Source organism: Eubalaena glacialis, chromosome 3 (assembly GCF_028564815.1).
Source record: "Eubalaena glacialis isolate mEubGla1 chromosome 3, mEubGla1.1.hap2.+ XY, whole genome shotgun sequence".
NCBI lineage: Eukaryota > Metazoa > Chordata > Mammalia > Artiodactyla > Balaenidae > Eubalaena > Eubalaena glacialis.
This window is the reverse complement of record NC_083718.1, coordinates 9,283,997-9,300,375: the sequence shown is the minus strand read 5'-3', so window position 1 is coordinate 9,300,375 and position 16,379 is coordinate 9,283,997. Positions and strand designations below refer to the sequence as shown.

General features: G+C 37.4%; 1 protein-coding gene across 2 annotated transcripts in view; it reads right to left on the bottom strand.

Annotated features, from left to right (window-relative positions):
- Positions 1-16,379, bottom strand: part of UCHL5 (ubiquitin C-terminal hydrolase L5) — a 51,750-nt gene that overhangs the window by 29,290 nt on the left and 6,081 nt on the right. For both annotated transcript variants that reach the window (XM_061187279.1, XM_061187280.1), the window contains exons 2-3: positions 14,009-14,072; positions 12,215-12,320 (exon numbers count right to left, since the gene is read on the bottom strand). In XM_061187279.1, coding sequence (XP_061043262.1) covers positions 12,215-12,320; positions 14,009-14,072 — 170 coding nt within the window. The remainder of the gene's footprint in view (positions 1-12,214; positions 12,321-14,008; positions 14,073-16,379) is intronic.

The following is a 16,379-nucleotide window of genomic DNA, read 5'->3' as shown; positions in this document are numbered from 1 at the left end:
ATATACATCCACTGGGGAGAATTTTAACTTCATCTTTCTTCACAAAAAATTATTGCAGTATAAATTATATATATAGTCCCCAACTTCTTAAATCTTTAACTTATCCTGAACGTTCTACTATATACCGTGGCTTTTAACACATTTTTAAATAAAGTAGTAGAGTTTAAGAATAGAAGGAAGGCTAGAGCAGGAGGTCACAAGTAGGACTGCCCCAGAACCTTAAAAATTTGGTTTGAATTCCTTTAAGAGGACATATATTCTTTAGTTCATCTAGGCTCTTCCACTCCCTAGCTCTTACACAAAACCCAGTTCACACATTCATGCTGCCAACCTGATCCTGCAGCCATCTGACTTAGTAACCCACGGTCTAGAGACTAACTTCTTGCCACGGTTTATGGAAAAGAACATGGCAGATGCCTAGAGGAATACTACTAAAATTGCTTGAAGTATTGCATTATAAATTATAGTCAATCTTCACTGAGTCATAGCTATAGGATAAATTAATAAATTTTTTAATATTCATTACTAATCAAGGGGAAAAAAGGTTGAGGATAAAACTAGGTTCCTAAAGGGAACGTAATACTTTAAAATATATATAAAAAATAAATGTCCTCATATAATATACCAAAATCCAATTCCCAATGAATTATGGACATAGATATCAATTTAATTTTAAATTAAAATTAAAATTTTCTGCATCTCAATAGATGCAGAAAAGCATTTGAAAAAACTTAATCCTTCCATAAGGATTAATACACATGTAAAAGAGATGAACAGAAAACCAAAATAATGAAGGAAGAAATCATATTGGACTGGAGTATCAGAGAAGGTTTTTCTATGAATGTGAAATTTTAATAGAGCTCTGAAAGCCTGGTAGTACCTAGAGAACAGAGAAGGAAATTCATTCTATGAAACGAGAAGGGGACGAACAAGGAACAAATTAAGACGAGATGTTCAAGAGACAATGAGCATATTGGTATGTATTAGTATGCTTGTAATCAGAGCATGGGGTCATTGGTTACCTAGTAAATCAGTGCCTTTAAGCAATTAGGAGTTCACGCTAGGAGTAAGAGATTTTTAATAGGAAATAACAGTAAATACAGTGATTCAGAAAGGTTCAGTTTAAGACAATTTACAGGAGAGACTGAAGGTGGCTAAAAACAAACAAGATCCACTGGGTTGCTACTCTAATGCTAGTATGAAATAATAAAGGGCAACACATTAATGGAGCAGGATCACCCAAAGCAGGATCACCCAAATAGGCGAGTCAGAATTCTAGGAGTCAGGAATATAACTAAAAATAAAATCCGATTAAAAAGAATAAGGGGATAGTAATAACAACCATACAAAACAATTTTGTAAATTTAAGCTAAAATGCAGAAATTTAAAAAAAAAATCTTACCAGAACTAAGTCAAGAAAAAATAAGTAGCCCAAATAAGTCTTTTAACTATTAAATTGAAGTGGTAGTTAAAAATATACTCATAAAGAAAATACCAGGCACAGATGGTTTTATAGGCCAATTCTATCAAAATTTGAAGAAACAGACCTTCTAAATTTTAGATGGTCTAAATTGTCCAAATTCTTCAGGACAATAAGAAAAAGAGGAAATTCCAACTCAATTCATGAAGCCAGCACCACCCTCATACTAAAACTAGTCAAAGCCATTACAAGAAAGGAAAATTAAGGCCATTTCATTCATAAATATAGATGTAAAAATTCTAAACAAATATCACTGCATTAAATTCAACAGTGCATAAAAAGAGAATATGGGCTTACCTCAGGTATGGAAGAATGATCAACTGGGCTTATCTCAGATATGGAAGAATGATTTAATATTAGAAAAATTCATAAACATAACTAACCATATTAACCTATTAAGAGGGAAAATAAACATGATCATCTCAATAGATGCAGAAAAGCATTTGAAAAAACTTAATCCTTCCATAATAAGGACACTTGCTAAATTATTAAAAGAATGTCCTTACGTGAACATTAAAAAAAAATCTGAAATGGGAAATGGTAAAAGCATTCCCTTTAAAATCACAATGATTTTACTGGAGGTCTTAATCAGTCAGTAAGATAAGAAAAATAAATTAGAGACATAAGGATTCAAAATGAGGAGATAAAACTGCTTTGTTTGACGCATAATTTAGATAGAACCCCCCCAAAACCAACAAATAACAGAGATAACAGAGGTTAGCAAGATGGCTAAATATAATATTAAGACATAAGAATGAATTATATTTTTTTGTACCAGCAACAAACACCTAGAAAATGTTAACTGAAGAAAAGATGATTTATAATTACAACAAAGAGATCAAGGAATTAAGATAAATCTAATAAAAGATGTAAAACCTCTATAGAGAAAATTATGCAACATAATAAAGATAATAAAAGCATATCTAAAAATAAATAAATAAAAGCAGATCTAAATAGAGATACATACTACTTCATGACTTAGTATCATGAAGATATAAATTCTCCCCAAATTGATACATATATTTAATGCTATTCCAGTCAAAATTCCAACAGAATTTTTCATACAATTTGATAAGATGACATTGAAATTTATATGAAGAACATAGGGTCAAGAATAGCAAGGATATTTCTGAAAAAGAGGAGGGAGAAGAGACATGGCCTATTAGATATAAGAACTTACAAAGAAGTGAAAGGAATTAAGACAATGTGGTATTGGCAGAGAGACAAACAAATTGATCAGTAGAGTCCAGAAAACACACACACACACACACACACACACACACACACACGGAATGGTATACAACAGAGGTGGCATGTCCGATAAATAGGGAAAATAATGGATGTTCAATAAATGAGGTTAGAAAAAAAGGGTGATCCACATGGAAAAAGATAAAATTGAACCCCTGCCAAAAATCCAACTCCTAATGAATTATGGACATAGATATCAAAAATTAAAATTTAAATGCATAGGTAAATACCTTTTACAAATTCAGATAGATAACAATTTCTTCAACAAGATACAAAAAAGCATTGGCTCTAAAATACAAAATTTGGGCTTCCCTGGTGGCGCAGTGGTTAAGAATCCTCCTGCCAATGCAGGGGACACGGGTTCGAGCCCTGGTCTGGGAAGATCCCACATGCTATGGAGCAACTAAGCCCGTGCACCACAACTACTGAGTCTCCGCTCTAGAGCCCACGAGCCACAACTACTGAAGCCCGCGCACCTAGAGCCCGTGCTCCGCAACAAGAGAAGCCACTGCAACGAGAAGCCTGCGCACTGCAACAAAGAGTAGCCCCCGCTCACCTCAACTAGAGAAAGCCAGCGCACAACAACGAAGACCCAACGCAGCCAAAAATAATAAATAAATAAAATAAATAAATTTATAAAAATAAATAAATAAAACACAAAATTCTATTCATCAAAAGACACCCAGAAAAGGTAAAACAATAAGGTGCCAACTTGGAGAAGCAGTATCATGAAGATATAAACAATGCCTACAAATCAAAAAGTACAATTAGTCCTACAGAAAAATAATTTAAGAATTTCACAAAAGAAACACATATGGCCACTAAGTACATCAATACCCTTTCAACATGATTAGTGCCCAGGGAGATGTAAACCAAGACCATAATGAAGTACCATTTTAGAATGAGCTGGTTGGCAAAAAATCAAAAAGGCCTCTGGCGCAATGGTTGAGAATCTGCCTGCCAATGCAGGGGACATGGGTTTGAGCCCTGGTCTGGGAAGATCCCACATGCCGCAGAGCAACTAAGCCCATGCGCCACAACTATTGAGCCTGTGCTCTAGAGCCCGCAAACCACAACTACTGAGCCTGCAAGCCACAACTACTGAAGCCCACGTGCCTAGAGCCTGTGCTCCGAAACAAGAGAGGCCACCGCAATGAAGAGTAGCCCCTGCTCGCCACAACTAGAGAAAGCCCGCACGCAGCAACGAAGACCCAACAACGGAGACCCAATGCAGCCAAAAATAAATAAATACATAAATAAATCTATTTTTTTAAAAAAAAGGCCTGACAATACCACATATTGGAGTATGTGGCTACACAGTAACTCAGATATTGCTAGTAGGGGGTGTAAACTGGAGTATCTACTTCTGAAAGCACTTTAATATTTCCTCCTGAAGTTACATTTACCTATCAGAAGCACTGTTGTACTTCTAGATATGTACCAGGAGAAATTTGCACAAGTACAACAGGAGACGTACAAAAATGTATACAGTTTACAGTAATGCAAATGAAAACTCAAATGCCAATCTACAAAGAGTAAACAATTACTTACTCTTTATGCGCATTCGTGCAATTACTATTGTACAGCATGCAAAATAAGTTAACTATTATGATAAACAACTCGTGGATAAATCTTAAAATATTAAGTCAAAAAAGTAAGTCTCCCAAAACTACAAGGAGCGTGATACTTTTTATCAAGTTAAAATTTTATATACACACAGCTCTTTTAGGATTAGAAAAAATACAGAAAGTGGAAAGCAAGGAAACGATATACAGAATTCCACATGTAGGTTACTTGGATGAAGGGAGGGAGGATGAGAGCTATGTGGGACAATGGGTGGGACAGAAGGAAATGATAGTTAGATGACGTTTATCTAGGCGGTGAGTTCTTAGGTGCTTACTACATTACTTAGTCACCAAATAAGTAAACAAGTAAATAAAAGGAGGACATGAGCGTGTGTCATCAGTCAAGAATTATCATAATTCCATACTGTGTACCTGAAGATCAGTTTTTTAAAAAGGAAAAGAGAAAAACACACTCAACATCACTGATTGATCTGTCCTCTTCCTTCATCACGTCTAATCATTACACATTAAAGGTGCTAGTTACTTTACCTCCTGAGTATTAATCAAATCTGTTTACATCTATCACCACTAACAGTCTTTTACCTGCTTTTGCATGGACTTCTACAAAAGCCTCCTAACTGATATGTAGTCTCATATCCTACACCACTCCCTCCTCCTCAAATGCATTCCCCACACTGTAGCCAAAGTGCTCTCTTCTAAATGAAAATCTGACCATGTCACCCTTCTTGAAACATCTCAGTAACCTTTCACTGCTCTTAGGATGCAGACAAAAGGCTCAAGCATGCTCTGCCTCTGTCCACATCTCGGCAGGAAGTGGAGAGCTATTCTCTAATACCCACCTTCTCCCTCTTCCAGATGAACAGAGGACCCAAATTTTATCTGGGTCCATGTCCACCTGGAATGAGGACAGCTTCCCCCTCTGCTGCTAAGTACAGCCATGTGACTGAGTTCTGGACAAAGAGAAGAAAGCATGCAACGTGAGCAAGTTCTAGAAAATGTCCGCAAAAAGAGAGGAGCGTGCTGTCCGCTTCCACTGTCTTGAATGTGGAATTGAGACAGAACGGCTGAAACTCCATCATCTCAGACCACGAAGTAACTTTTGGAATAGAAAGCACACACAAAGGAGCAAAACAAAAGAGCCTGCCATCTTGATGCACTCCACGGTGAATGAGAAAGAGAAAAACTTGTGTTTCTTGTAAGCCATTGTTTCCCTACACCTAGCCGTACTGAACCCTGACTAACACACGGCTTGCTCAGCTTCGTCATCTCAGACCACCCTGCCCGTGCTCTCGCCAGTCCGGCTACACTGGCCTTCCTGTGACAGTACATTTTACTAGCCTTACTCCCTTTTACTACAAAGCTGTTAGTAATCTGGGATGATCCTCAACCTCTTTCCCCCAGTTAATACCTACTTAACCTTTAGATTTCAGCTGAAATGTCACTTACTCAGAGAAGCTTTCTCAGATCTCCCTGAAGAGGTCAGTCTCATTTTTATGTGTGCAGTGAAGAATCTAGTCTTGCCCTAAGAGAGGCCTGGCCTTTGCCCTTGGCTCCTGGGAGGTGATCTCTAAGCTCCCGAGAAGCCACGCCTCACAAAAGTGTCTTCGTTTACCTGGGGGCTGTGGGCCACACAGATGGTGTCACAGCGTGACTTAGGGTGGGTTCTGGGTCAACGGTATCATCTCAACCTCCAGGGTGGCTGGAGACTGAGGGCCAATAAAAACTCGATACCAAGAATCGGCTGAGATGGCCTGAGTGGCAGCACTCTGTGCACACTGTCACACATCACTGCCAGTCAAGTTACGGCACTGGCTTTGACCCCCCTGGGAGGAGACAAGGAGCAGCTTTCCCGGACTCTGCCCTATGTGTCTCTTCCCTTGGCTGAATTTAATCTGTGTCCTTTCACTGTAATAAACTATGTGACTGTAACAGACTTTGGTGAGATCTATGAGCTTTTCTAACAAATTACAGAACCTGAGGGTGGTCTTGGGGACTCCCCAAACTTGCAAGTATCAGAAGTGAGGGTGGTTTGCGGTACCCAAAACGCTATAGTTGCTGTCCGAAGGGAGGGTAGTCTTAATAGATTATTTTCGAGCTTCACAATACGGTTCTCATTTCACTCCATGCAGCACTTATTGCCACTGTAATTTTGTATTTCACTGATTAATACCAATCTCCTCCACTAAGCTCTAAACACCCTTGAGGAGAGGGCTCCTGACGTTTATCATTCCCCAAGCACCTGGCACAGTGTCTGACACATTGCAGACACTCAATCCTTCTTTCCTGAAAGACCGAACAGGTGGAGTCACACAAACCTAGTACCAATGACCTAAAGCAATAAGTCAGACAGACCCTAGCTTTCTCATCAGTGAAACAGTAACAAGACAACAATGTTTTGCAGAGAAGCATTACCAAAAGGGTCATTCCTGGATCCTTGTACACAAATTGTAACTACTAGAAGACACCTTCTTTTCTCGATATTTTGTTAATCAATGATCCACACATATGCACACTTCCAATTAGAGCATGTGATCAGCATAAGACAGGCAGTATTACCTCTCTAAAATGATGCAATTCCATCCATAAATACCAAAACTATGCATTTAGTTAATCTGTATGACGTTATCACAAATAAATATAATTTTAATTAAATGTTTTAAATATCTGAAAATATTCCTCAGAGTCCAGAAACCCTGGATTGGAAATCTTTACTATAAGCTCTTGAAGCCTAGAACCAAGGATTACATATTTATGTAATATATACTATAAAATTTCTAGCATAGGCTCATAGGAGGCATACACTAAAAAGACTGATAGATATTATTGTTGAATTACTGATCAGTTTAATAGAAACTGCTGGCATAATATAGTATAAAAAAATACAATATAATTGGGAAATCACTAATCTGGCATATAAATAAACATGGTAGGAATAATGTAATACAAATAAAACATTAAATTATAGTAAGGGTCACCTTATCTTTGATATAGGAGGCAAGCATATACAGTGGAGAAAAGACAGCCTCTTCAATAAGTGGTGCTGGGAAAATTGGACAGGTACATGTAAAAGTATGAAATTAGAACACTCCCTGACACCATACGCAAAAATAAACTCAAAATGGATTAAAGACCTAAATGTAAGGCCAGACACTATCAAACTCTTAGAGGAAAACATAGGCAGAACACTCTATGACATAAATCACAGCAAGATCCTTTTTGACCCACCTCCTAGAGAAATGGAAATAAAAACACAAATAAACAAATGGGACCTAATGAAACTTAAAAGCTTTTGCACAGCAAAGGAAACCATAAACAAGACCAAAAGACAACCCTCAGAATGGGAGAAAATATTTGCAAATGAAGCAACTGACAAAGGATTAATCTCCAAGATTTACAAGCAGCTCATGCAGCTCAATAACAAAAAAACGAACAACCCAATCCAAAAATGGGCAGAAGACCTAAATAGACATTTCTCCAAAGAAGAGATACAGATTGCCAACAGACACATGAAAGAATGCTCAACATCATTAATCATTAGAGAAATGCAAATCAAAACTACAATGAGGTATCATCTCACACCGGTCAGAATGGCCATCATCAAAAAATCTAGAAACAATAAATGCTGGAGAGGGTGCGGAAAAAAGGGAACCCTCTTGCCCTGTTGGTAGGAATGTAAATTGATACAGCCACTATGGAGAACAGTGTGGAGGTTCCTTAAAAAACTAGAAATAGAACTACCATACGACCCAGCAATCCCACTGCTGGGCATATACCCTGAGAAAACCATAATTCAAAAAGAGTCATGTGCCAAAATGTTCATTGCAGCTCTATTTACAATAGCCAGGACATGGAAGCAACCTAAGTGTCCATCATCGGATGAATGGATAAAGAAGATGTGGCACATATATACAATGGAATATTACTCAGCCATAAAAAGAAATGAAATGGAGGTATTTGTAATGAGGTGGATGGAGTTAAAGTCTGTCATACAGAGTGAAGTAAGTCAGAAAGAGAAAAACAAATACAGTATGCTAACACATATATATGGAATCTAAGGAAAAAAAAAAAAAAGGCCATGAAGAACCTAGTGGCAAGACGGGAATAAAGACACAGACCTACTAGAGAATGGACTTGAGGATATGGGGAGGGGGAGGGGTGAGATGTGACAGGGTGAGAGAGTGTCATGGACATATATACACTACCAAATGTAAAATAGATAGCTAGAGGGAAGCAGCCGCATAGCACAGGGAGATCAGCTCGGTGCTTTGTGACCACCTAGAGGGGTGGGATAGGGAGGGTGGGAGGGAGGGAGATGCAAGAGGGAAGAGATATGGGAACATATGTATATGTATAACTGATTCACTTTGTTATAAAGCAGAAACTAACACACCATCGTAAAGCAATTATACTTCAATAAAGATGTTTAAAAAAAAAATTATAGTAAGGTAGAAATGTAATACAGAACTAGAAAAGTATCAAGGGACTCTAGAAATTATAAATTCATACTCCAGTATCATTTTTTTTTTCTTTGTAGAGTACTTTCTTATACCTTAAAAATACCTAGGCCTCTATAAGTCAGTCATTGTTAGTGTCTTAGTAAATCCTAGTGTTCTTTAACTGTAATATTCTTTCTACATTTATCAGATACCTACTATGTGTCAGGGATTATACATGAAAACTCCGGGGTTTACAATTTAGTATGGAAGAAATACAATTAAATACACACACAAATATATATGGAAAAAATCTTGAAAAATATAAACTGTTTTAAGTGGTTATCTCTGGAGCAGGGATTATAATGGACTTTTATTTTCTACATTGTACATTTATAATGCTTACATTTTATATCATGGGTATAGATTCTTATATACCTTAAAAAAACTGTCTTTAAAAGGAGAAAAATCACCTGAAGGACCAAACTATCTGTCCCCTACTTTTTCTCTACTACCTAGATCTTGAAAATTACAAACAGTGATTATAATTATTGTAGTACAATGATAAATATTACAATTTATAAATGGATTATTTGTGTTAGAGAAATAATTAGAATCTCAAAATATTTATCATTAAGAAATTTAGTTAAATAAATTATAGAACGCTTATACTAAGAATACTTTTAAAAGAGGTGGTGTTGTGATATGGTTAAGAGTATGGACTTCAAGGCAACAGTGCCTGGGTTTGTACCCAGCTCTCCCACTGACTAGCTACATAACTTGGGCAAGTTTCTTAACCTCTCTGGGACTCAGTTTCCACATGTGTGAAATGATGAGGAACCTGTAAAACCACATAGGGTCATTGTGAGGATCAGTTACTACAAATAAATTAATACTAAAAAATAATACATATAAACGTACCTAATAAGCCTTCAATATGTTAGCTAATACTGTTGTGTGCACTGAAAGTCAAACTTTTATCATTAAGTGAAGAAAGATGCAAAATATTTTGCACAACAGTCCAATTTCAGTAAAAAAAAAAAAAAAAAAAAATGAATGTGTTAACAAGTGAATAGAAAATGTGGGAGGTAGTATGGCAGGTGGAACCACCAACCTGGGCTTTAGACCTGGGTTTAAATCCTGGATCCACCATGTACTAGCTGCGTGACCTCAGGCAAGTAAGTTAATTTTTCTAGGCCTCAATTTCTTCATCTGTGAAATGAGGGTAACACCTCATAGGGCTGTTGCAAGGGTTAAATAAATAATATATGTAAAGCACAATATCTGGCACACAGCAAACATGGTAAATGTGGGCTGTTGTTGGTACTGCTATGGTGATAGTTACTAATAAGAAGACACATGCCTGCCTTATCCACCATTACATCCCTAGGACCTAAAACAATGCCCAGCACAAAGGAGGTGCTCAGCAACTACTTGTTGATTAAATGAACGAGTCAAACTGTTAGAAGGGGTTAGTAGACATGGGTGTGGGATATTCACTCATCACTACATATTTCTGTAACTTAAGACACTTTAAGTACACAATGATAAAATAATGTTTTCCTAACCCTTGAAGTAAAGCAAAAAAACTCTAATTTCTCTAAAAACACTCAATTTTTAAAAGTTGGGGGGAAAATGGAAAGAAGTAATAAAATAAGAGAAAAAGGAAAAACAAGTTACTAAGTGGAATAGTAAACGTTTCATTTAAAGGGCAGTAATGAGAATTAGCAGTTTTATTAAAAAGTTTCCACCTTTCTAAAGGTTAATCAGATTATCTTAAGCAATTTTTTGAGTCTCAGAAATAAGTGCAATTTTCAAACAAATGCGATCATATTTAGCTTAGATTTTATACATTAATCAAACCTCTTTCATCATTCTCTTTTTCAGCTTTTCCAAACAATGGACTCCAAAATATGGAGGCATCTAATAATGTTGGTTAAACGTTTCACTGTATACTCCAGAACAGCAGTTCTCAAAGTGGGGTCCATGTAACCCTGGGAATTCCTAAGACCCTTTTCAAGGGGTTTGTGAGCTCAAAATTGTTTCCATAATAATTCCAAAACAGTTTTTGCTTTCTTCCCCTGCTTTCTTATTTACACTGTAGCACAACAGCAATTGAAGGTAAAACTGCTGGTATTTTAGCATATACCTAGGCAGTGGCATTAAACTGTTTCACTGACACGTGTATAATTTAAAAAATTAACAGAACAAAAACTAGTTTTAGTGAAGAATGTCTTTGATAAAGCAGTAAAATTATTATATTTTGACCTCAGAGTACAAGTGTTTAATATTATGGTTGACTGAAACAGGAGGTACAAATAAAGCACTTCAGCTGCAAACCAAAACATGCCAGTTGATTCCAGGAAAGGCATTAGTGCAATTGTTTGAACTGTCAGCTAAGTTGGCTGCTTTTTTCTTGGAACATCATTTTTACTTGAAAGGACATACAGCAGACAAATACGGTTGTTCAGACGGTATCTGGCAGATACTTTCTTGAAAATGAGTGAAATGAGTCTGTCACTTCAAGGAAAACATCTGACAGTATTTGTTGTCCTTCATAAAATTTGAATTCTCAAGTGAAAATTAGAATTTTGTAACATTCAGATCCATAGATCCACCACTGTGAGTTTAAAAGTTTCAGGATACTTTATCAATTCTAATGATACAGATGCTGATATTAACAAATGTGACTTGTTGATAACATATATAATCATGTGTCAACATTTAGAAAATCTGCCTAAGTCGGTAAATTTTCAAAATGACCAATGCACAATGTTATAAGATCCTCCAAGAGTAAAAGATCCTTTTGAAGAGCAAGATAAACCAAAGGATTTTTATATATCAAAGTCCAAAGCTCATTAATATGATCTCAGATTTCACAATGCAACCAATCTTTAGGAGAGGAACATTTTTGGAGTTTTGATATAATATCAAAGAATATCCATAATTTCCTGGAAAAGAAATTAGCATACTTCTCCCTCTACAACTACACATATGTGTGAGACTAAATCATATACTTCAACCAAAAACAAAACAAAACAAAAACATTGCAACAGACTGAATAAAGAAGCTGAGAGGAGAATCCAGCTGTGTGCTATTAAGCCAGACATTAAAGATACTTATAAGAATGTAAAATAATGCACTCGTCTCACTACTCTTTTGCTTTGGTAAAGATATTTATGCTTCATTAAAAAAATACCTTATCATTAACATGTAATGAATTTATTGTTACTTTTAAAGCAATTAATAAATGTTTTAAACGTCTCAGTTTTAATGTCTAAATGATGAATACTAATAAATATAACCCATATAAACAGAAGGTCTTTGGGGCTCTCAGTAATTTTTAAGAATGTGAAGGAGCCCTAGGACCGAGAAGTCTGAGAACTGCTGCACTAGAGACACAGGTGGAAGAGTCCTGTTTGTAAAGAGGGCTGCTCTTGAGACTCCACAGCATCCAAGGACCATACCTGCTTGGCAAAAAATATCGTGTCAAGTCTGGAGTCCTGAACCACAGAGCCTGCTGGTTCTTCTCCTGGCTGCCACTTGAAAAGAAAAATCAGCCCATGAACTGGCCTACAAAACAAAAAAATACCAATTAGTGACACCAAACCTTGTTTCTTTTAACACACTGTCAATATGTTAAGTTTTAGTCGTTTACTTAACAAATAACAAGGCAAATGAAGTAACTTTGAGAAATTTTTTTAAGATTTCTATTGCTGTTCATAGTTACTAGAACGTTGCCCAAGACACGGCTAACAAAACTTAAAAAAAATACATCAATTAAAATGGAATTATAATGAAAGGAATAATCTCAAATCTGTGCATTATTCAATTCTACCTTATATTACCTCACTTAAAAACAGAAAGAACATAGCAAAACTAGAAGAAGCTGTTAACCCTAGACTGAATTCTGATGTACATGAATAAAGTACACATAGGATATTTACAGATAAATGGCTGCTAGCATAAATACTATGGAATATAGGACGTCGCCTTCATATAATTATTGGACGCATGAGCAACCGTCACACTACAGTATGACTGGATGTTGCATCTCACACATAATGAAATCACCACCTCCCCAAAGGAACGGTTGTTGCCCACAAACCGTTAAATCACCACTTCAGGATTCTCTCCAGTCTATCTTTCACCACTGCCTTCCATGCCACAAAAACCTTTCCTATCCCTTACAGACAGGTCAAATGATGCATCTTTAATTAACCTTCCCTGATCATCCAGCCAGAATTTCTCTCTTATTCCATCTAAAATGATTGCTCTCTTTGTGGGGAAGAAGAAAATAGGGGGTAGGGAACTCTCTCCTTACTATAAAAAACATATCCCTACAGTCCCCATTCCAGGACCTAAGAATGCTCCCCGCAGTGAAAACTCCCTAGCCCTCCATTTGCAATCCAGGGTCAATGCTTGGAGGCTGGGGGTTAAGGAGAGGCCCAGAGAAGTCAGAAGGACGGAGTAAGAGGAAGGTACTTCCTGGCATCAACATTTGGAATCTGAACTGTAACCTCCCCAAGAAGCAATGTAATAATGTATAAAAAAAAGTTCTGGGACTTCCCTGGTGGCGCAGTGGTTGAGAGTCCGCCTGCCAATGCAGGGGACACGGGTTCGAGCCCTGGTCCGGGAAGATCCCACATGCCGCGGAGCAACTAAGTCCGTGCGCCACAACTACTGAGCCTGCGCTCTAGAGCCCACGAGCCACAACTACTGAACCCACGCACCTAGAGCCCTTGCTCTGCAACAAGAGAAGCCACCGCAATAAGAAGCCCGCACACCGCAGTGAAGGGTGGCCACTGCTCGCTGCAACTAGAGAAAGCCTACGTGCAGCATGAAGACCCAACACAGCCAAAAATAAATTAATTTTTTTAAAAAGTTCTGAATTACTATTAATATACATTATCTGTCAAATATAGTTTTGTAGACTGACCTATTATTCATGTGTTTTATGTTAAAATGTGTTCCATGTTCTAACAGTATTGATCTATAAGTGAAAGTTGTAAAAAAATCAACCTATCAGTACTTTGTTGATATGGAATTACAGAGACTTAGTTTTGAATCCCTTGCAAATTACTTATCTATGAGCCTCAGGTTCTTGGTTATAAAATGGGAATAATACCTACCTCACACAATTGAAAAAAATCTTAAAGGAGATAATGTGTTCAGCCTAAGGTAATCCAAGTAAAATAAACTCATGAAAGTTTGCTTAAGTATAGACATATTACTTTTAACATAAGTAAAAACATACTTACTTTAATTTTTCAAAATTCTCAGGCTCTAAACTCCATATTTCTTCTACTTGGGCTCCTCGGCAACCTGAAATAAGAAATTATTTCTTCAGAAGACAAAATAACTCATTTTTTTTCCTTCGCCATTAAATAAAATATTAACTGAAAGAAAAGCATATTTGGGGGCGATAAGACATGACAAATTAAAATGGTAAAACTGGTAAGGTTCACAGTCAAATCCTAGTCCTACCTTTACTATTTCCTAATTATTATAGTGGGAGTATATTCCTTTGACAACTTTAAGAAGTTTCAAGATTTATTTTCACCGGAACACCACCCCATGACTCCTCCTTCTCAGTCTCTCTCAATCTCTGGCTCCTCTCCACCCACTCTCTTCACACAGCTGCTATGTTTCCACAGTCTGCCCGCAGCCCCCTTTTTTCCTTACTGTACACTTAATTTTTAAAGTGGTAATAGGGGCTTCCCTGGTGGCGCAGTGGTTGAGAATCCGCCTGCCAATGCAGAGGACACGGGTTCGAGCCCTGGTCTGGGAAGATCCCACATGCCACGGAGCAACTAAGCTCGTGCACCACAACTACTGAGCCTGTGCTCTAGAGCCCGCGAGCCACAACTACTGAGCCCGCATGCCATAACTACTGAAGCCTGCGTGCCTAGAGCCCATCCTCCGCAACAAGAGAAGCCACCGCAATGAGAAGCCCGTGCACCGCAACGAAGAGTAGCCCCCGCTCGCCGCAACTAGAGAAAGCCCGCAGGCAGCAACGAAGACCCAACGCAGCCAAAAATAAATAATAAAATAAATAAATAAATAAAGTGGTAATAAATAGCTACTACTTAACAGTGAATTTCAGAACGCTATTTAGTTCTGACCCTTTTCCTAAATTCCAGTTCTATACACTTTAAAATTTTAATTTAATATCAACTACATCAGAGTCCCCCAATATGTTCTTCTTCTACAACAGTGGTTCTCAACCAGGATGATTGTTTTTATGCCTCTGCACCCCCCCCACCCCCGCCAGGGAACATCTCAAAATGTCTGAAGACATTTTTACCGTCACTACTGTCACTTGGAGGGGGGGGAGGTAGCATCTAGTAGGTAGAGGCCAGAGATACTGAACATCCTACATTGCACAGAATAGCCCCTGACAACAGAGAATTATCTGCCCCAAAGCGTCAAGATACAATGAATTATCGGGCCCAAAGTGTCTAACCCCTGCAAGGCAAGTCAAGAGTACCAAGGTCGAGAACTGTGCTCTAGTAGTTCATATGGTGGTAATGGTGTACTGGTTAAGAGCCTGGCCTCCAAACTGCCAAGGTTTGAACCATGGCTCCTCCATTTACCAGCTGTATGACCACTGAACCCCTCTGCTCCCCATACTCATAGAGCGGTTGTGAGAAATAAATGAGATAACTTACTATCTCATAAGGTAATTTATTATGCATGAGATACATTTAACACAATGCCTTGGCACACTTTAAGGATCCATTAAATGTCAGGTAGCATTATAATCACAACAGAAAAAAACAGCCGTATTTACCAGAAACTTCAATGTGTAAAGTGCTTTGAATGCATTTTCTCTAATCCCTGCAAGGAAAGTATTATATAGAAGAGGCTTAGGGATGTTAGGTGTCTTGTCTAAATTCACTACAACTAATATATGCCAAAAAGTTAATTAAAACCCATGTCTGGTTCCAAAGTCTGGGCACTTTCTATTGTTCCAGATTATTTTCAAGAGAGTGCTGGAGAAGCCTGTAGATCACACGCAAAAATCTGTGGTTTAAAAAAAAAAAATACTGGACCAACCAACTATGTGACTTTGGGCATTCATACCATTCAGTACCTCAATTTGCTCTGCTCAGCAAATATCTATTAGCGCCCACCCAAGTATTAAAGATACAGGTACAAGGAGAGTTACTTCGTTATTTGTAGTAGAGAAGAACTAGAAACAACCTGAATGTCTAGAACAGGTTGCTAGATGTCCACATAAGTTAAGTTGGGAAAAAAAGCTTGTTTAAGTGTGAACCTATATTTATATGTGTATCAAGAAAGGGCACAAAAGAACACTAATGCACTTGTTAACACTGGTTATGCTATTGGAAATCAACTGTAAAAAGGCCAAACATTAAAACATTGCACATATCATACAAAAACACAACAAAAGCCACTGAATTAAAAGAGCCCCAAAATCTTTTGCAAAGGTATAATTTCAAGTGGTGACACTGTTTAAATAACCTTATGTTAGACATATACACATTTCTGTGTAAGAAAAACATAGTACTTAACTGTTAGCATCTATCTCCTTATATACATTCAATTCTAATAATCCCTTTATGTACATTCAGTTTCAAATAATGCATGGTATAATGGAAAGAGAAA